The sequence below is a fragment of the Peromyscus californicus genome, unplaced genomic scaffold, assembly GCF_007827085.1.
Source record: "Peromyscus californicus insignis strain IS unplaced genomic scaffold, ASM782708v3 Scaffold_6__1_contigs__length_162567912, whole genome shotgun sequence".
Taxonomy (NCBI): domain Eukaryota; kingdom Metazoa; phylum Chordata; class Mammalia; order Rodentia; family Cricetidae; genus Peromyscus; species Peromyscus californicus.
The window spans coordinates 55,800,080-55,821,154 of NW_026294584.1; the positions used below are offsets into that span (position 1 = coordinate 55,800,080).

Below are 21,075 nucleotides of genomic sequence, written 5' to 3' on the forward strand. Positions count from 1 at the left end.
ACTCAGCGACTAGTCCTGCTCCTGACAGAGTCACCAGAACCATCTGGAGACTGGGGACAGTGCAATTCTGGGAATCTTGAGGACAGATAATGTCAAGTATCTGAGAACTGTAATGAGAGTTGGAGCCTCATGGGTGTGCTGGATGGCTGTGTATGTTTCCTAATTGTGTGTCCTGCTGGGGATGCAAACAGAGTCAAATCACAATTGTGTCTGCTTCCCAGCAAAGGTGAGCGTGCATGAAGTCTCATGACCCTGTGCCTCCCCAGTGAACCCTTCAGAGATGCTAACTAGGCTGAACCCTCAGAGAATAAAACCTCCTTTCCTGAGGTTTTATTTCAGAAAGGGGAAATAGTGAGGATTCTGTGCATATACAGAAGCTCTGAGGAGACAGGACCTGTGCCAACCTCCCGCTGCTTCCCCTTCCGAGATCTTTGGGTCCTAAATGTGGAAGCTATTGAGGTTACCTGAGTTTACTCCACCTTTAATTCTTCCCAGACAAGTTGTAGCATCTGGTTCTATCCAACTGTCACATTCACTGGCACTCTTTCTGTATCCAGAAGAGAAACAAATTCATTGTGTGAGGGGTGTGTGTGTGTGTGTGTGTGTGTGTGTGTGTGTGTGTGTGTGTGTAGGAGTACAATGCTTGCACACACATACTCATCATTCACATTCTGTATAAATAGTTAGGAATTTCCACTTTATGGGTTTAAATGAAATATGTGGAATTATTTTCCTCCTTATAGACATTATAGTAGAATAGCTTATGGAATGATGCTCTGCTCCAGTGAAGTTAATGTGTTTGGTTGTTTTTAAATGTTGCATCTAATTCTTGTCAGCACTGTCAAAACACATGCTGTGTTTATGATGATCCATTTGCTGCAGTGGAATATAAAGCTAAATGATTACTAAGTGTGTGTGTGTTTTATACTAGTCTTCTATTGAATATAACTTTGTGGACATACTCAGACACTTAGAACATACTCTGTAAATAAGTAGATTTTCTCTAGCACTGAGGATGAGTCTTTGGGGTAGGGACAGAAAGAAAGCAGAAAAGATACTGTGTATCTGAGGTAACATAGCCAAGTGAGAGAAGGATGAGTTGGCCAACTACACCTAAGTTTTCTTTGCAGAAGAATTTTATTTCCAATGTTTGTATCCTAAGTTTCCTTTTTTCTTTCCCTCTCCTCTTCTTCCTAAAGCATACTTTCACAATCTTCACAGTCTCAGGCCTATCAACCTGTTGCACATTGTACTCCCATAGTACTTGGTACATAGGAGCACTCAACGAACTATCACTTATTACCAGCCTTTAACAAACTATGGAATGGACCGTGATTATGCAAGAGTGATTTTCTAGTTCTTGCTCATCCAGGATAGTCTCTACCCCTAGAAACAAACATTTGCTGCATCAATTCTCACTCCTTAAGATAACTTGTCAAAGTCTATGTTTATAATTATGCAAACAAGAACTGTAATATTTTTCAGTTCTTTCCTATTATTTACAAATAAGAAGTCTTCATTTGAGCTGAACAATTGACTAACAATGTAGAACTGTTTTATGAATTCTGCTTTACCCAGTGCCTAATACTGTAGGAAAGAGACTGATGGTTCATTAAAACTTAGAGATTTGATTGTTTTATTAACTAAGCTTGTTTTTGACAACATTATATATGTATCTAATACATTCCGATTACTCTCTCCACCTACCCTCTCCTACACCCCCCCCCACCTCTGTGGAACCCCTTCTTCCTCTCTATCAGTCTTTATCCCGGATTCCTGACTCTGACTTCCTTCTGTGGCCAATTTAGTTCAGCCAGGACCATTCTGTGAGCACTGGATTGTAACTAACCATGGGAGCCTGGTGAGCGCACCAGCAGATGCACAGCTGAAGGCAATGATTTCCCCTCTCCCTAAATCTATCATTAGCAGTGAGGAGCAAGAGTCCCTGAGCTCCTCAACACATGCTGACTGCTAACAGTCCCACAATGTGGACTCCCTGTAGACTGCAAGAAAATGAATCTGTTTGGTTTCCATTTGTTTTTACACAGCTATCAAAAGAAAAAGATGAAATGAAGTCTGTTCTTGACTCAAGTGCCAAACACTCTGAATCCTTCTGCTGTTGTTATCAAATTTTAAAGGTCTTCCTTTAGTGCAGATCACAGGAATGAAGTGTTTCAAAATTCTAGGACTCACTTCCTGCTGGAAGATGGGCCTGAGTTCAACACTATAGTATAGTAGACTTCATTTTAAATGAAGCCAATCTCATAACACAGAAGCTGTTTGTATTTCTTCATTAACTTCACATCTAACAATGTGTACAAATTGTCAGGGTTACAAAACAAGGAGCACCACTCAACTGCTTTCTCAAGGTAGAAACAAGGGAGCTACTGGGCTGAAAAGACGCTCACACATCTGACCTTCTCAGTTCGTCTTTACTTTAGCTTCCAACATTGCAGTCCAGAATTTTGTGTGTTTAAATCTACAGGTAGGGATCAGCTAGACAGCGCAGCAGGTAAACGTGCCCACCCCAAGCCTGGCCATCTGAGTTTCATCCCCGACACTCACAAGGTGGAGGGAGAGGACAAATACCTGCAAGTTGTTCTTCGATTCACATGTGCAAGCAGTGGCATACACATGCCCCCATTTGCACACTAAATAAATATAATATAATAGACTTTATTCAATAGAAAGTTAGACACTTTGGCAACCACCAAGAAAAAGAATCAGCCTATCATGCATTTAAAATAAATGAAGATATTATTTAGGTTATTTTCATATCAGTGAACTCTGGCCATTTCTTTCCCCAAATAAAACAGAGATATTATCTGTTGTTTGAAAGGAAAGCAGCTCTCTCTCTCTCTCTCTCTCTCTCTCTCTCTCTCTCTCTCTCTCTCTCTCTCTCCCTCCCTCCCTCCCTCCTTCCCTCTCTCTCTCAATAAAGCTCTAGAAAGGTTAAAAAAAAAAAAAGGAAAGCATACTTCACCCCAAAACTTGCTTAAAGGAGATTTCATTGGTCAGAATCTAATTGACACACTGTAGACCCAACTTTACAAGTGTCCTTCCGGGGCAACATCCCATGCTATGCCAAAGTGCAAGAGGACAAAGCACCAGCCCTAGTATATAAATACAGCTTATTTAAAATTCAAGCATAATTGTGACAGGTGCAGAATTTTTCTAACAATATTTTGCTTTCCTGTAGAGAGATCTGTTCACGAAAAGGAGTTATTACCTGATGGTTGAAGAACATGAAATTACAGCAAGACCTAATCAGAGATCATTATTGGTAAGGTTATTGATAGCCAATCACCAAACCCATCGCTGCATCCTGCAGACATCCGTCCACCAAGTAGCTAACATCTTTGTGTTACCTGGTTCCTCTGCTCCCCTTCCTGAAGATCGTTTACATACATTTCTGAATGCTGCCTTCAGGCCTGATGTTTGTTCTCCATATCCATCTTCTCCTTTTTTTTTACTCTTTCTCCACATATATATGTCATGAAACTGACCACATTTGGGCTCAATGATTTGACCAAATCCTTCTGCCCTGCTACTGAAAAACTGCATCCATCAAGAGTGGCCTTTAAGAAGTCCCTAAACTCTCCAGTCCCATCTTTCCTTAAGCTGTCTTGTTTTCACCTCTGGATTGCTATTCTCATGAGTGTGTTTTGCAATTGTCTCTTTCTCTCAGAGTGCAATCCTATATCTCATGCTAACTTCTTCAGGGAACATACCTTAACATCACCCTGTATAATAATGACAGTTAAACTAGGAGATGGAGTAAACTCGGTGTTATTCTTCACACTGTTTGTGGAAAGGTAGCTAAACCTCAAGTTATTTTGAGCATATAACAGTTCTGATAAATGTTGGCACTTCAAACTATATTGACTGTCAACAAAACTTCTTGAGGAAATTATGGTAAAAAAAAGTCAAGTTTTCAACTCACTATACAAACATTGTATAAGCTATTTCATCATTAATTTGACAATGGAGGTGTTTGTCAAATGACCAAAAAGGTGAATTTTCAATTTATTAATATTTTCCACTACCTACATGTAAAGAATATGAGCATTCTTTTATTTTTGAAACTCTGTAGACTAGGCTGGCATTGAACTCAGAGACTGCCTGCCTCTGCCTCCTGAGTGCTGGGATTAAAAATATGGGCCACCATGCCAGCTAAGGAATATGAGCATTCTTGATGATGAGGTCAGCTACTGTTTTTCAGTTTGGATAGCAGATTGTTGTGTTATAAATTTCAGGTATGGTATGTATTGCAAATAAAAAAGATTAAATTAATAATAAAAAGAGAATCATATCTTATTTTCATTTTAGCTCTTTTATGAAAAATAAACATAGAAGGGATGATCTGATCAGATACTGCACAGGAAATTTTTTTCTGAGTGTTTCCACATAGACACCTGCCATGCCTAGCTTCCAAATTCTGGAGATTTTACATGTTGTTAGGCTTGTAAATTTAGTTGATGAAACACAGAATGCCCTATTGTCTAAAGATTGCTGTGGCAAATTAATGATTCTGACAATTGCTTGGTGAACCAGTTTCTACATTAACAAATGTTAGTTTGTTTCTATTTTCCAAGACAGTAATACTCATCCTGTATAGATATAGTTACATACATTTTATTTACATATCTAGATAAAGATATATACTATCATAAATCATTACCACTAAATATTGTTTCTACAAAACCTTTCCTTCTTACTACCTCACAAGACTCAAGTTGTACTCAAGTATCCGAACATTAAATTGAACTTGGTAAGTAAATACCCATAATTACTCTTACCCATCAAAAACAATATTAATAATAAAAAGTTGTTGTTTCATTGTTTCCTTTGGGTAGAGCTATAAAAGCAATCTCTAGTTAGGATATAAATATTTATAGAAGCAATCATAACTTCTACCAAAGCAACTGGAATTCTTTTCCTTTCTAGTGCTGTTCTCATTTTGAGAGCTCTTTTTGAGATTCAGCAATTCCCTGACAGATTTGTCAGCATAAAGCCTGAAATGATCAGTGCTTCATGGTTATTTTATATGTGTGGATTTGCTAGTTGTTGACTGCCGCAGGGTCAGTGGTTCTAAGTAAATAATCATTGGTGACACATTTTTCTTCTAAAGATTGAATGTCAGACTAGTTATTTTGCTTATAGATAATTTAGTTTTTATAGGCATTTATTTATTTACTTTTAATTAATAATTTCCTAGGTGAGGTTGTTAATAGTATTCCATGCATAAGACAAGTAAACAATAGTTGTTTCCAACACATCTGTGGATGGCAGAGTCATGTGACAATGTCAAAAAATTGACACCTCTGTTTGAAACAGTTGCGTCCCAGTTCTCTGCATCTCTTTTTCATAGTGAAATGGAGGAAAATCAGACAATGGTCACAGAGTTTGTCCTGCTGGGATTCTGCCTTGGCCCAAAGATTCACCAAATTCTTTTTGCATCTTTCTCACTCTTCTATGCCTTCACTTTGCTGGGGAATGGGGTCATCCTTGGAATAATCTGTGGAGACTCCAGACTCCACAGCCCCATGTACTTCTTCCTCTGTCATCTGGCCATCGTTGACATTGCCTACGCCTGCAACACTGTGCCCCAGATGCTAGTGAACCTTCTAGATCCATCCAAGCCTATTTCCTTTGCTGGATGCATGACGCAGACCTTCCTCTTCATGGCTTTTGCACACACAGAATGTCTCCTCCTTGTGGTAATGTCCTATGATCGGTATGTGGCCATCTGCCATCCACTTCGATATTCTTCCATCATGAGCTGGAGAGACTGTGTTGCTCTGGTTATCACATCCTGGACATGTGGCTCCCTCCTTAGTATGGTTCATATGAGTCTCATCCTGAGGCTGCCCTTCTGTGGACCTCATGAAATCAATCACTTCTTCTGTGAAATCCTGTCTGTCCTCAAGCTGGCCTGTGCTGACACAACACTCAACAAAGTTGTCATCTTCGCAGCTTCTGTGTTCATCTTAGTGGGACCCTTGTGCTTGGTGCTGGTCTCCTACACACGCATCCTGGTGTCTGTTCTGAGGATGCAGTCAGGGGACGGCCGCAGAAAGGCCTTTTCTACCTGCTCTTCCCACCTCTGTGTGGTTGGGCTCTTCTTTGGCAGTGCCATCGTCATGTACATGGCCCCCAAGTCCCAGCACCCTGAGGAGCAGCAGAAAATCCTTTTCCTATTTTACAGTTTTTTCAACCCCATGTTGAACCCCCTGATCTACAGCCTGAGGAATGCTGAAGTCAAGGGTGCTCTGAGGAGGGCACTGTGCAAAGAAACTCATTCCCAGTTGGTGTGATGGTTGAACCACAGTAATATTAGCCCCCAGTTGTTACCTAAATACAGAAATATCCACATCGTCTTTTTTTCTGTGCCTGATGATAAAAACACATCCTCCTTCTGCAGGTGTAGGGGGAAAAAACATAGATAAGCTGTATTTTTTTTTGTATTTTTTTTGAGACAGGGTTTCTCTGTATAGTTTTGGTGCCTGTCCTGGATTTTGTTCTGTAGACCAGGCTGACCTCGAACTCACAGAGATCCTCCTGGCTCTGCCTCCCGAGTGCTGGGATTAAAGGCGTGTGCCACCACCACCTGGCGATAAGTTGTATTCTTGACACAAGGTTTTATCAGACATGACTAATTTCCAATTGAATTGATTATGGATTTATATAATGTTATTATATAATAATCGTTGTTGTGGTGATAATACTATTATTATGTTATTGTATTTTAATTTATTTTCTAGGTCAAAACATTACATGTCATCAAACCTTTAAGGTAATTAGATATCTTCACAAACTCCATAAGATATAGAAACAAAACAATCTGTACCCAAAGAAAGCCCATCACACACTAGTCCATTCTGCAATTGTACTTGCCTAGTCTAGGAAACACTTGAGGGTGTGTAGTCACTTGTGCCTTGTGAGACCAAGAACTTTTATATTAAAATTATTGACTCATATTAGGATCTTAACTTGTTTGCTGAGTGAATGAACAGAATTAAAACAATGCTCATTGGTAACTAGTAAAAGAGTAAATGTGAACATTGTCTCCTTGAATAAACTGAAAATGAAACCAGGTTAAACTGCTTCGGTAGTGCAATATTCCTCTACAACTGTACAATGATGAGTTGTGATTTATATCTGTTGCAGACTTTTCTATGCATGGTTCCCCAGCATCTTTCAGCAACTCTTCTACTTCTGTCCGTCCAGATGCCTGCCGCTGCCCTCCAAGATCATGCCCCTCTCCATGACAAGCTTTGCAGGATAGAGCTGGTACCTAGCTGGCTCTGCAACTCAGTTAAAAACTAGAGACTAGAATTCAGTCCCCAGATATTTCAGGTAGTTTCTCAATGAGTTACCTATGAAATCATTTAGTGTATATGAGCATGTATTCTCCTGCCTGCTTGTGTATACTCCTGTATACACATATACATGCGTGTGTCATGTATACACGAGTGTTCATCTTTGTGTGTGTGCATATGTGTGCCTGTGTGTATGTGTAGGTCAGAGGTCAACTTTGGGTATCTTCCTCTTCTGATCTTCCTTTCAGTTTTTGATACAGGATCTCTTTACTGAATCTGGTGCCTGCTGCTTTAGCTAGGCTAACTAGCCAGCCAGCCTCCAGGATCCTCTGCAGCACTGGGGTTACTGGTGTGTAACCATGCCTGTTTTTTTTTTGTGGGCATTGAGGATCTGAACTTAAGTGTTCATGCTTATGTAGCAAGCACTTACCACACAGAGCCATATCTCTAGTCCCTGAAATCATTTTTTTAGTTTGCCTTGAGATATAATGTACTCTCATGTCTCTAGTCTTTCTAAATGCCACCATGAAGGCAAATATTGGAAGTATTTTTTTTAATGTATGTGTTTTTCATTTGGATTTTTAGACTCTATCTATCAAAGAATAGAGTATGGTTATTTTCCCATTCTTGTGTTCACACACCCAACAATCCACCACAAGACTGGATATATGAGGACTTTCCCCACAAACCAAACAATCCCTTTTCTGTCAAACACCAGCTGCATGTCCTCCAACTGAACTCTAACAACTATCCATACTAGATAGTGTCAGATCTCACGAGTTAATGGCTCTTCTCACAAGACTACCCCACTTCAGTTTGCAATGACAAGCTCCAGTTGTGACCTCTGCTTCTGACTGATTAGGTATAATTCAGGATTCCAATTTCATATCCACTACAGCCTCAAGAGTTGCTCAAAGTTATTTGGATTATATCCCCTTTGGGAAAACATGACCCACATTAAACATAAAAGGGCTGGGTGATGTAGCCTTGTATTGGTAGTTATTACCAGGCGTAGCTGCACATTGTAAAGAGGAGCACTCGTATTTGCCCTCTGTCCCAGTTAAAGCAACCCTAGCACCCGAGAAAAATAAACCCTTTCACAAACACTGCCTCTTATTCCCAGGATCTATATATTCCAAATAAACACCTGACATTGGAAAGTGAAATCTCTCAGGACACAGTCGAGAACTGCAGCAGCACGCTCAGCCCAGAACACTTCTGTCATGCTGCCCTGAAGATAGACCCTCCCAGCCGGGCAGTGGTGGCACACACCTTTAATCCCAGCACTTGGGAGACAGAGCCAGGCGGATCTCTGTGAGTTCAAGGCCAGCCTGGTCTACAGAATGAGATCCAAGACAGGCTCCAAAACTACACAGAGAAACCCTGTCTCAGAAAAAAAAAAATAGACCCTCCCACATCTTAGTTGTTCCTCCCACTGTAGGGAAAGGCTTCTTTACAAATTTCTCTGATGATGTTTTTCTTTCAGCACTGATCACATCCTCCTGTTTTAGTTAGGATTTATGTGCATTAGTCTCAGTTAAATACCATGGTTAATTCTAGAAGCACTTTAAGCATAAGATCTTTGAATGTCCATTAAAAGCAAATAATGAGCCGGGCGGTGGTGGTGCATGCCTTTAATCCCAGCACTCGAGAGGCAGAGGCAAGCGGATCTCTGTGAGTTCGAGGCCAGCCTGGACTACAGAGTGAGTTCCAGGAAAGGCACAAATCTACACAGAGAAACCCTGTCTCAAAAAAACCAAAAAAAAAAAAAGCAAATAGTGTTAGCACATAAACATTTTTATTTCAATTAATACTGACTTTACTGTTGGCTTTAACCATTCCTATACTTATGTAACGTTTTTATTCTTTAAAATAGTAAATACTATCCAGAAATTCAGTAGCTGCTTCCTTCAAATGGAAGTATTTCCTCCTGGAATGAATGCCCTTAAGACTTAGAAAATAAACTAAATTGATGAAGCGCGGGAAGAAAACAAAACTCACAAGTCTCAAGAATGTCCTGAAATTTAACAGACAAATAAAACCCCTCTCCAGAGTTACACATAGTAACAACAGCTATGGAGTAATACTGTCCACCCACACTGCCTGCAAGTCATGTAGACAGTTTCAGAAATGCAGTTTTCATTGAGTCCTTACCCATTATTGAGGAGGCTCTTCAGAGATGAGGCTGCCTTTTAGTCATCTACACTCCTGTAAGAAACCCTCCAAAATTCACTGGTCCATTAAGCTTGACTTGGGTGGATCTGTTTTGTTGTCTGTCATCTGTGCCCTACCTGGGCAAATGAATGTTTGTTTACATCTCCCAGGGAAAGTCGTGACAAGATAAATGCTATCTCAGTTTACTATTGGTGAAATTATTAAGGTCGCTCCACGTAGTTAAAAGGAGATTTATTTAATGGCATAGCTTACAAATTAAGGGATAGGTAGGTCGCGGAGTCTGGGGAAGGTGTCCAGCGGTGTTCTCTGGAGCTCTGCTCGGTCCACCTCCACTATCCAGGGTTCCGCAACAGAGAGAGCGCCCGCCGATCCAGATCTCGGGTCCCCAGGCGCCTCCCTTGGCCCTGCCTTGTAGGCGTGACAGTTGCCAAAGTCTCAATGGGGGTTGGAACTTCCAGATCAAAGCTGGAATGGCTACCCACTACAGTTTACTTTCAACAGAACATAACAATTTGAGTCATAGTGCTAGCTATTGGTGTTATGTCCTTCAGGACTCTTTTTTTAAGTTTTAGTTTTTGTTGCATTTCAAGCATAAAACTTAATTACTATCCTCTAATTTTTCAGGCTTATATCTTCAAATATGTTTTGATCATATAGAAATGTTTTCTATAAGACTCTGTTACACAGACTTTCAGGCTGCTTCTCCATAGAGGCAATTTTCTGATTTCTATGTGGTTAAAAATAATACAAACATTAATAAACATACTTGTTTCAATTAACATTTGTTTCCTGTGTTGTTCTAATTTCCATGTGTTTATGTTTGCCATGTGTTTGTGTTTCACAGTGACAGCTTGTGGAAGCCGAGACTTTCCTATCTTGTTAGACACTAGAAAAGGTGTGATTTGGATGGTGAGTTCCCAAACTTCCATTTGTTTGCCGTTATGAAATTGTGTGCTTGCCTTGACCCGACTCAAATGTTCAGTCTCTTCCACTAGAATGACTTTTATTTGTTTTTTTCTGTTTTTGTTTTTTTTGGGGGACAGGGTTTCTCTGTGTAGCCTTGACTGTCCTGGAGCTCGCTCTATAGACCGGGCTGGTCTACAACTCACAGAAATCTGCCTGCCTCTGCCTCCCAAGTGCTGGGATTAAAGATGTGCACCACCAATGCCTGGCTCTAGAATGACTCTTTATGACTGGTTATTTATATGATTCTCATAGTTATCTGTGGCGATGTATTGTGTCCCCCAATATACTGTGTCCCCCAGTAAAATTTATCTGAGGATCAGAGGAAAAAGCCAGCCACTATACTAGACACAGAAGTCAGGCAATGGTAGCACACACCTTTAATTCTATCATTCGGGAGGCAGAGATCTATTAGGATCTCTGTGATTTCAAGGCCACACTGGGAACAGAGCCGAGTGTGGTGACACACACCTTTAATCCCAGCACTAACCATAGAAGTCTGTAGGTCTATACAGACAGACAGGAAGTGACAGAGCTGGGCAGGAAGAGGAAGTGATATAGCTGGACAGAGAACAAATGAGATAGCAGAACAAAAAGACATATAGGTATGGGTATACAGGAAGTAGGTTTCTTTGGAAGCTGCAGAGCTGGTGAGGTGAAGTTAACTTGTGGATTTTCCTATTCCTCTGATCTCTCAGGTTTTCACCCCGATATCTGGCTCTGGATTTTTACTTAATAAGACCATTAGCAATTCGTCTACAATTATCATGGGAGTTTTATTTACATTAGTTGCAGATCTCCTGGATGCAAAAAGAAAATAAAATGTTTATGGAGTGTGTTAGGGTCCAAGAGAAGTCTCATAAAAGATCACTAGTCATGTATACAATCAGCAAGAGCATTTATTAAAAAATATCCGATATGCTGGGGTCTAACCATCTGACAAAGTGGCAAAGGGTGACCCTGAGAGAAGCTCACAGCCTCCCTTTAAGCAGGGTTAGGGGAATTCCAGGGAGGGGAGATCAGTCTCAGGGCTAAATGGTGGATGTAAACAAAAAGTTTATAGAATTGGTAAGTGGCTCCAGTGGTCAGGGACTCTCCAGTGGCAGGGTCGGGAAAGCTATCTTCAGCTAGCAGAAGGCTGTGGGGTGCCTGTTGATTGGTTGTCCCTGAGTTGTGGTTTTCCTAAGAACTGCTTGTTCAGCTCCAGCCAGCTCCAGTAAACCGAAACTCAGGCCTGGTCTCTGGCAGGGCTACTAGGAGCCTGTCATGGACCTGATCTGGCTCCCCTGTCCTCTCAGAGTGTCCTCTATGCATAGAGGCTTTTCATATAAGAAATGATTGCTTGGCTTCCCTAAAAACCGTATTTTTTTCTCATCATGGATACATACTCATGATAGAGGTGACCATGTGAGTATCTCCCTTGGATTTTTGCTTTAACCTCAGAAGATCAGGATCATAACGTAATAAACTCACTAGTTTATGAAGCTCAGTATGGCTACATTATTATTTCTCCAATATCATAATAAAATATAAATAAAAATGAAAATGCTTCTAGCATCATCTTCCATCTTCCTGGGAGAGACAGTAACTCATATGAGAAGCCAGCTTGTGGAGGCTACAATCTTCCCAGGAAGGGACAGTCTCAGAAGGAGATGAATGAGAACTTCCAAGCAACGACCTACATTTGTGGTTCCTGCCTTAGAAGGTTCTGCCTTAAAGTGGGTTCCCCAAAGCCTCTCTAGAATACTCTACCCTCTCCTTGGACTCCCCAGTCTTTCTTATGCCTCTCTAAGCAGCTTTCATGGCACCTCCCTACCTTGGAGTGCAACTTGCAATCAGATGAGTTTTAGAGACTTTTTTCTCCATGTGTGCTTTAGCCCAGGGCACCCAAACTCCATCCAAGCAGGTTGACTTGAATACTGGATGCCAGCAGCTCCTCCAGGAGTCCTGCTTCTTGGCAGGCTTACCAGAATCCCATGGAGACTGGAGACAATTCCAGAAATTATAAGATCAAATAGTGAGAAGTATTTAGGGATGCTAATGAGAGCTGTAGTCTCAGAGGTATGCTTGGTGGCTATGTTTCCTAATTGTGTGCTGGGGATAAGAACAGAACTAGAAAAACACTATTGCTTTGTTGCTGCTTCTAGCAGAGGTAGACGTGCAGGATGTTTCATGACATAGCCCTTCCTGTGACTCCTCAATGGCTGTCAACTAGACTGGGCCCTGAGAGAATACAATATCCTTTCCTGAGGATGTGACTGCATTTCAGTCAGGGAGATTTCTGCAGCTCCATGGAAGATCTGGGGAGACAGGATCTGTGGTCTCCTCCAGCTGCTTCCCCTTGAAATGCTTGGGTTTAATGTTCAGATAAGAGGGTTGCCTGACTTTGCTACCTTAATCCTCCCTGACTGGCTAAAGCTTCTAGGCTTTGGTTTGCTCTCCCTTTGTTATTACCACTCTTTATTAATCGGGAAGAGAAGTCAATTTTCTCTATGGATGCTGAATTTACATGCTCATTATTCACATTCTATATGTGAATAATTTCTACATTGTAAGTTTGGATGAAATATGTGACATGATTTTCCTAACTAACAAAAATTATAGTAGAAGAATAGGATAAGTTACAGAATGATGTTTCATTTCAGGAAAATTAATATATGCTGGTTATTTCATAATGGTTGCATTTAATTCTTGTCAACTCTGCCAAAATACATGCTAAGCCTATGAAAATGTTTTTATTCCAATGGAATATGAGGCCAAATGAATGTCAAGTCTATGTCTTACACATACCTTTCTTTGTACATAGTTTTAAGGATGTACTCAGACATCTAGAATGCACTGAACAAATATGTACATGTTAGATTTTCTGTAGCCTGGAGGATGTGTTTCTTCAGTGGTTATGGAAAGAAACATAGGTGTCTCGATCATTGCAAAGTGAGAGACGGAAGAAATGTCAAAAACCTCAAGGTTTTCGGTTTAGAAGGTTTTGGTGTTTAAAGTTTACCTTTATATGAATCTCTTTGACTTGAAGATAGTTTTGCAATGAAGTCTCCACAATACTGGTTCCGTCAACCTGCCCTACTTTGTATTCCTATAGTATTTCATGCATAAGATACCGCTCAATAGACTCAGACTAAGATGACCTGGCAAAGTCTCTATGAAAGTGTGAGCAAGAAAACCAATTAGTTTTCAGTTCTTTCTCATCACCTACAAGTAACCAGGCTTCTATTTGAGCTGCATAATTAATAAACAACAGAGAATCATATTACAAATTCTGTCTGGCCCATGTCTGCCACTACAGAAAAGAGACAGATGTCTATCAAACTTTGAGATTTGCTTTTCTAAATATGGAGTGTTTAAATTTTAAAGCTTTGTTGATACAGAAAACAAATTCATCTTTCTGACTTAGATATTTACTCTAGAATGTTAAAGTCATTGGATGGCTTTTTAACTGGATAAATGGTTGGCAACTTCTAAATTTTGAAATCACACATTTGTAGATTAATGTACGTCACAATATCTGAAATTCACATTTGCACCTGAAATACGTATCAGTAGGAAGTCCTTACAGATATCTTGATAATTAGCTTCCACTGGTTGTTTTTATTAGAATTAGCTATATCAAATAGCTACCAAATAAAAATATAAGAGAAATAAATATTAAATTTAAGTGTTTAACACATTGCAAAACCTTTAGCTGATCTTACCAAATGTTAAAGATCTTACTTTAACACAGGACGCAAGAAAGAAGTATTGCTAGGTTATAGGGCTTGTTTCCTACGGAAAGAAGGAGCTGATTTAACCTAATTGTTAGAAACTATATTGTTAAAGAAGCTAGATCTAATAAGAAGACAAGAGTTAGTTGTTTGTTCTTTTTCATGTATTTGTCATTTAACAAATGTCTGGGATACAAAATAGGCAAATATGCTCCACTGCTGTAGAGTAATCAAGACTGAAACAATAGTGCTATCAGGATGCTAATACATCGGACCTTTCCATCCTCCTCTGTCTGGGGTTATAAAAAAACTATAGTTCAATATTTGTCTATGCCTTATGTATTTAATAATTAAATTTAGACAGTCTTTCACTCTAAAAATTTTAATACTAACCTTATGTTAAATCAGCCTGTCATGCTTGGAACTTTAAAATATGTACATATTATTTAGATTATTTTCAGTCAATGTAAATTGGCCATGTTAACATGCTTCTATGCAGGTAGGCACAGCATCTGTTGTCATTAGTAAGGGAACTTTTTTTTTTGCAAGGTATAGTATTAAAGGGGTTACGTTGGTCTAGAGTGTGGTCCCTGCTTTCTAGATCTAGCTTTGGAAATTTTCTTCAGGAAATTTTTTTTCATGCTCCATCAAAGCACAAATGCACAACGCATGAGCCATAATATCTAAATATTCTTTATTTAAAATTCAAGATGTAAGTGCAATACAAACAGAAAATTTTGTTAATCACATATTCATTCCTTCTTTGTATGGTCACCTGTTCAAGAAAAGGGATCATTACCCAAGACTGTAAATAACATGAAATGACAGCTAGAAGAGCTATTCAGAAATCATTCCAGGTAAGGTGATAGATGACCAGTCACCAGCCCATCCACGTGGAGTGCAGACATCCTGTATCTTTGCTCCTCCTGGTCCCCTTGTTCCCCTCTCCTAAAGGTCATTTTGCATGAACTTCCAAATGCTGCCTTATAAACATGGTGTCTACACTCCATATCCATATCCTCCCTTCTTTTTATCCGTTTTCCAGACAGGTATTTCATGAAAGTACCTACATTTGAGCTCACTGGTTGGTCAGATCCTCCAGTCCCACCTCTAGAAGATTACGTCCAACAACTGTAGTGGCCTTTCCACTTATAGGTCATTATTCTCAATAGTAAATTTTACAATTTTTTTTTTTTTTTTTTTTTTTTTTTTTTGGTTCTTCGAGACAGGGTTTCTCTGTGTAGCTTTGCGCCTCTCCTGGAACTCACTTGGTAGCCCAGGCTGGCCTCGAACTCACAGCGATCCGCCTGGCTCTGCCTCCCGAGTGCTGGGATTAAAGGCGTGTGCCACCACTGCCCGGCTACAATTGTTTTTTAAGAACCCAATTCTGTCTCTTATGCCAATTCTCCAAGAAACGCTTATTCATATATCCCTTACTACAGATGACAGATAAACTGGGGACTAGCCAATCTCTGTGTCATTCCTAACACTGATTATTGGGAAAGTAGCTAAGCTTCACATTATGTTGCCCGGATAAATTCTCACCAGCTGGCAAAGTTCTCACCAGAAACCACATTGTATGTCAACAGGGCTTAGTGAAGAAATTGTGGTCCAAAAGCAAAAAGCCAGTTTTGTAGACTATTGTATCCCTAATTAGTCCATTCAGATTTCTGTTAAGTGACCAACTGAAGTGTCAATTTGTCAATACTTTTGGAATTGCCTACTTACAGATAATATGATAATCCTTGATGCTGATCTTGTTCTTTTCTGCTGTTTGTTTAAATAGCAAATTGCTTAATTGTGGGTTTCACAAATGTTGTTCATTATAAATAGAAAGGACTGAATTAAAATAAAAAGAATAGGACAGGCAGGATGACTGGGCAGGTAAAGGAGCTTGCTGCCAAACCTATCAACCCAAGTGCATTTCCCTGGAACCCACATGGTGAAAGGAGAGAGTTGGCTTCTGGAAATTGTCTTTTGACCTCTGCACACAGACATGATAAGAATAAATTAATAAAATGTAACCATTTTGTAAATTTTAAAAAGAATGAGTATCCTTCTTCCTTATTTTCATTGCAGACTATTCTTATTCTAATAAAACCAAAAAAAGGGAAGTCAGAACAGACAGAACATTTGGAAAATCCCAAATCAGGGCCACCCTCCAAATCCCTCCAAATTTGAGTTCATAAGAACACAAATCCAGACTAGTTCAGTGTCCAATACTGTAACATCATGCAACTGGAAAAAAAAAACTGCCCTAATTTCTATGTGTAGAAAAATAGGTATAGTGAATTAATAATCCTTTCAGTGACCTAGTTAACAAACTATCAAACACTGATTTGTGCTCATTTATCAAAACAATGATACACATTTTCCATGCATACATATAGATAGAGAGAGAGAGAATGTTCTAGACAAATAAAAATATAAAGATATATAACTCCATATAGAACAATAATTAGATACTATTTCTACTACCAACTTTCTCCTCACTAACATTGCAAGTGTGTGCATGTGCTAAACGTCACCTTCTACTCCATAAGGCACCCAATTATTATTGCCCATCAAAAACAGCCTCTATACTCCAGTTACAATTTAAATATTTGTAAATGGCTATTTAAAATTTTTTGTAACAATAATCTGATTTCTACTAAAGCATTCTCCATTCTCTATTTTTTTCCTGACACTATTCTTCTAAAAACTCCAGTATTCTTACTCCAGTGACTCACTAACAGAGTGGCACATGTGAAACTCTGAAACACTCTATTTCATGATTACGCCAGTAATTAATTACGCCAGTGCCAATGCTTCTAGGTCAGTAATCGCTGACATACTTCCCTTCTGAAAATTGAATGCCAACATTGAAACTTGAGCAGATGGACAGACAATTTAACTACTTGATATGTAATATTTTATTAATTAATTTACTTGAATAAGTTTCTAAGAGTGTATTTTAAAAGTATTCCACACCAAAAAATACTCATGAAATAAAACAGATGTTTTAGTATGATTACGTCTCCTAGTACTCTCTATCTCTCCTTCACAGAGAAATGGAAGAAAATCAGACAATGGTCACAGAGTTCATCCTACTGGGATTCTGTCTTGGCCCAAGGATTCATCTAGTTCTTTTTCTACTTTTCTCCCTCTTCTATACGTTCACTCTGTTGGCGAACGGGACCATCCTTGGAATAATCTGCCTGGACTCCAGACTCCACACTCCCATGTACTTCTTCCTGTCCCACCTGGCTCTTGTTGATATGGCCTATGCCTGCAACACAGTGCCCCAGACACTGGTGAACCTCTTGGATGAAAAGAAGCCCATCTCCTTTGCTGGATGCATGACACAGACCTTTCTCTTCTTGGCTTTTGCACACGCAGAATGTCTCCTCCTTGTGGTGATGTCTTATGACCGGTATGTAGCTATCTGCCACCCACTACACTACACTGTCATCATGAACTGGAGAGTGTGTAGTATACTGGCTGCTAGTTCCTGGATATTTAGCTTCCTCCTGGCTCTGGTCCATTTCGTCCTCATCCTGAGGCTGCCCTTCTGTGGACCTCATGAAATCAAACACTTCTTCTGTGAAATCCTGTCTGTCCTCAAGCTGGCCTGTGCTGACACAACACTCAATCAAGTTGTCATCTTTGCCGCCTGTGTATTCATTTTAGTGGGGCCCCTGTGTTTTGTACTAGTCTCCTATACACGCATCCTGATGACCATTCTAAAGATCCAGTCACGGGATGGCCGCAGAAAGGCCTTCTCCACTTGCTCTTCCCACCTCTGTGTGGTTGGGCTCTTCTTTGGCAGTGCTATCGTTATGTACATGGCCCCCAAGTCCCAGCACCCTGAGGAGCAGCAGAAAATCCTTTTCCTGTTTTACAGTTTTTTCAACCCCATGTTGAACCCCCTGATCTACAGCCTGAGGAATGCTGAAGTCAAGGGTGCTCTCAGGAGGGCACTGTGCAAAGAAACTCATTCCCAGTTGGTGTGATGTTTGAACCAAAAGCCTCAGTAGTTTCCTCTAATCTTGGTCCCCAATTATTTCCTAAATCCAGAAATTTATATTGCCTTCATATCTGTGTCTAGTAACGTCTGACCACACCCTTTCTCTTCATTTGCAGGGAAAATACTACATGTGGTGCATTGATTGGCTTTCTATGAAATGAGGTTTTATCAGACAAAATTGTTTTTATTTTTAGTTGAATTTATTGGCTATAAAATTAAATAATATTTCATTTTCTGGGTCCCCAAAATAGAATAAATTTTATCAAAATTCTAAATACATAACCTTGAAAATTACATATGTCATATGATTAAGAAGAAAACCAGATACATTCAAAAGGAATGATCCCAAAGCCCCATGTAGAACTCTACCAGTCTCCTATAGTTACACTTGCTCAGTCTAAGAATTACTCAGCAGTTTCTTCAAAACCCACAGATGTTGAAAGAGCTTTGACATTGTTTATAGATTTGGTACACCCTGGTTCATCAATAGGGGTAACCATGAGCATTGTCTGTTTGAATAAGCTGAAAGTGAAAAACAGATTAAACACTTTGGATAGTTTAAGGATTCTACAGAATGATGACCTAGGATTTATACATGTTTATAGGCTCTCTCTATATGTGACTTCCCATCAACTCTCCATCAGCATTTCTATGGTCCAGATGCATGTCACTGCCCCCCCCCAGGGCATTTCTCAGCCCTGACAGTAAGCTTTACAGGATGGTGCTAGTATCTAGGTGGCTCTGCAGCCTAGTAATAGGTTGAGCTTTGCTGATTTGATCTAGTTAACCAATGTCTGAAGACTAGAGATCAGTCCCCAGAAATTTCAACTGTATTCTCAAGAAGTTACCTATAATTCCTTTCTCTCCTGTCTTGAAATGGAATAGACTTTCATGTACAGAGTCTTTATTTATGTCACCATGAAGGCAATTGTCTGATGTGTTTAAAAAAAAACAAAAACAAACAAAAAAAAAAACTGTGTGCTCTTTTTTCAATGGTTAATCAATATATCACCCACTCTTAATAAAGGTGTATAAATGAAGACATACAAAGTTAGTCACTTACTAAGTGGCAAATACTACACACTGATAGAACTATGTTGCTGAATCCATCCTAACAGCTCCCTTGGGGGAGGGGGTGAGAAGGTGCAGCATCAACAACACAGACACCAGGAGTCAGTTGAAGGCAAACAGCAGACTCATTTATCCAATAACAGGGAAGGCTTTATATACCCTCCTCCTAGCACCCAAGCTGTGTCCCAATCTAGTGGCATTGTGTGGTCATCCCTTATTGGCTGGGCACAATCAGGAACTCTGACAGCACCTGTTGCTAGGCCCTCAGACAGACTCCAGGTTGGCTCATAAGGAAGTACATTATGGGCATGCCTTGGTAACTTGTTTGAGCCAATTTCCTCAACCCTATGGGCCTGTCTTACTACAGAATTTTTCATGGATCATTTCATTTGGGCATCATTAAAAAAAAAAGAAAACATGAAGAAGTTTCCATCAACATTTGTTTTTTGAATGGGTACATTCCACACAGCAGTGCAGATTGGGCTCTGCCTTAGCCAGTCTGACTTCCAGGTCCTCTCTATTTAACCACGCATGCCTATCAGTATCAGTGCTCTCAAATATACAAGGCTAGATATCCAAAGATAGGATATTGTGAGTGAAGGCAGATTCTTCACAACTGAAAGTTTTCATAGTGAGCTCACCTGAGCTCCAAAGTCTGATGGACTAGGAGTCAGGCATGAGGGGTTGATCGTACTGCATAATGACACTGGTAGTCAAAGAATCATGACACTTTCAGAGAAACACAGAACACAAAGAAGTTGAGAATATAGGTGATTCTCATTGAGCATGGAGATTTAGGACAGCTAGGACATGGAACCAGGATATCCTGATTCATTCTTTGCCCTATGCCTCAGTTAAGGCAACACTAACAGCTGAGATAAATAAAGCCTATCAGAAATGCTGCCTCTTCTATTCTCTGATTCAATTATTTCAAATAACTCTTAGAAATCAAAATCACTCAGAATAAATAGCTCAAAACTGTACCACCACTCTCTTCCCAGAATACTTCTCTCATGCTAGCCTGAAGATATATCCCCAACATCTTAGGTGTTTCTCCTACAGTGAGGAAAGGCTCCTTTACAAATCTCCCTGGTTAGAAAGAAAGAAGATGAAGTTAGGTGGAGAGAGGTGAAGGAAGGTCTGAGAGGAGTTGAGAGAAGGGAAAGAATATTATCAAAATCTAGTGCATGATATTCTCAAAAAACTATTTCAAAAAAATCTTTTCAGTGGTAATTTATTTTGAGCAGTGGTCACACCCTTCCATTTTATGCTTTTGTATTATAGGTTATTATTTTATATTATAGGTTTTATATGTATTGTTACTCTCAAATACTATTGTTAATTTCTACATGTACTTTATGTATAAAAGTTTTAAATATCCATTGAAAGCAAATAATCCATGTTATCATATAATATAAATATTTTACTTAAATTAATGCTGGCTGCACTGTTGGCTTTGTACATTCAAATATTTATGTACCACCTTCTTGTTCTTCAAACAGTAAATACTATCAAGATTCATGCAGCTACTTTCTTAGAGTTGAAATGCTCCCTCCTAGAGGAAGACTCATAAAGTAAATGAAACTGAAAAGACTCAGGAAGTACATAAAACTCACAAGTCTCAGGAAGTTCCTGACATTTAGGAGATTCACAGGGCCTTTCCTAAGGTTTTCTAAGTAGTAATGATTGCTATGGATACATGCCAAAGACCCAAGCTACCAGTAAGTTGTCCAGAGAGTTTAGGGAAGCAGCATGAGTTTTCACACATGCTGAGTGGGCCTTTTGGGATGCAGCTGCATTTGGATAATCCATGCACCTATGA

General features: G+C 39.6%; 2 protein-coding genes across 2 annotated transcripts; both read left to right on the forward strand.

Annotated features, from left to right (window-relative positions):
- Positions 1-5,375: 5,375 nt before the first annotated feature.
- Positions 5,376-6,317, forward strand: LOC128099220 (olfactory receptor 2A1/2A42-like). The gene has a single exon (XM_052721005.1). The coding sequence runs from the start codon at positions 5,376-5,378 to the stop codon at positions 6,315-6,317; it is 942 nt and encodes a 313-aa protein (XP_052576965.1).
- Positions 6,318-17,226: 10,909 nt separating this feature from the next.
- On the forward strand, positions 17,227-18,168 carry LOC128099268 (olfactory receptor 2A1/2A42-like). The gene has a single exon (XM_052721080.1). It carries the CDS (start codon positions 17,227-17,229, stop codon positions 18,166-18,168), a length of 942 nt encoding a protein of 313 aa, XP_052577040.1.
- Positions 18,169-21,075: the final 2,907 nt, after the last annotated feature.

Coding starts and splice junctions, on each gene's coding strand:
- LOC128099268 (XM_052721080.1), top strand. CDS start 17,227: ATGGAAGAAAATCAGACAATGGTCACAGAGTTCATCCTACTGGGATTC.
- LOC128099220 (XM_052721005.1), top strand. CDS start 5,376: ATGGAGGAAAATCAGACAATGGTCACAGAGTTTGTCCTGCTGGGATTC.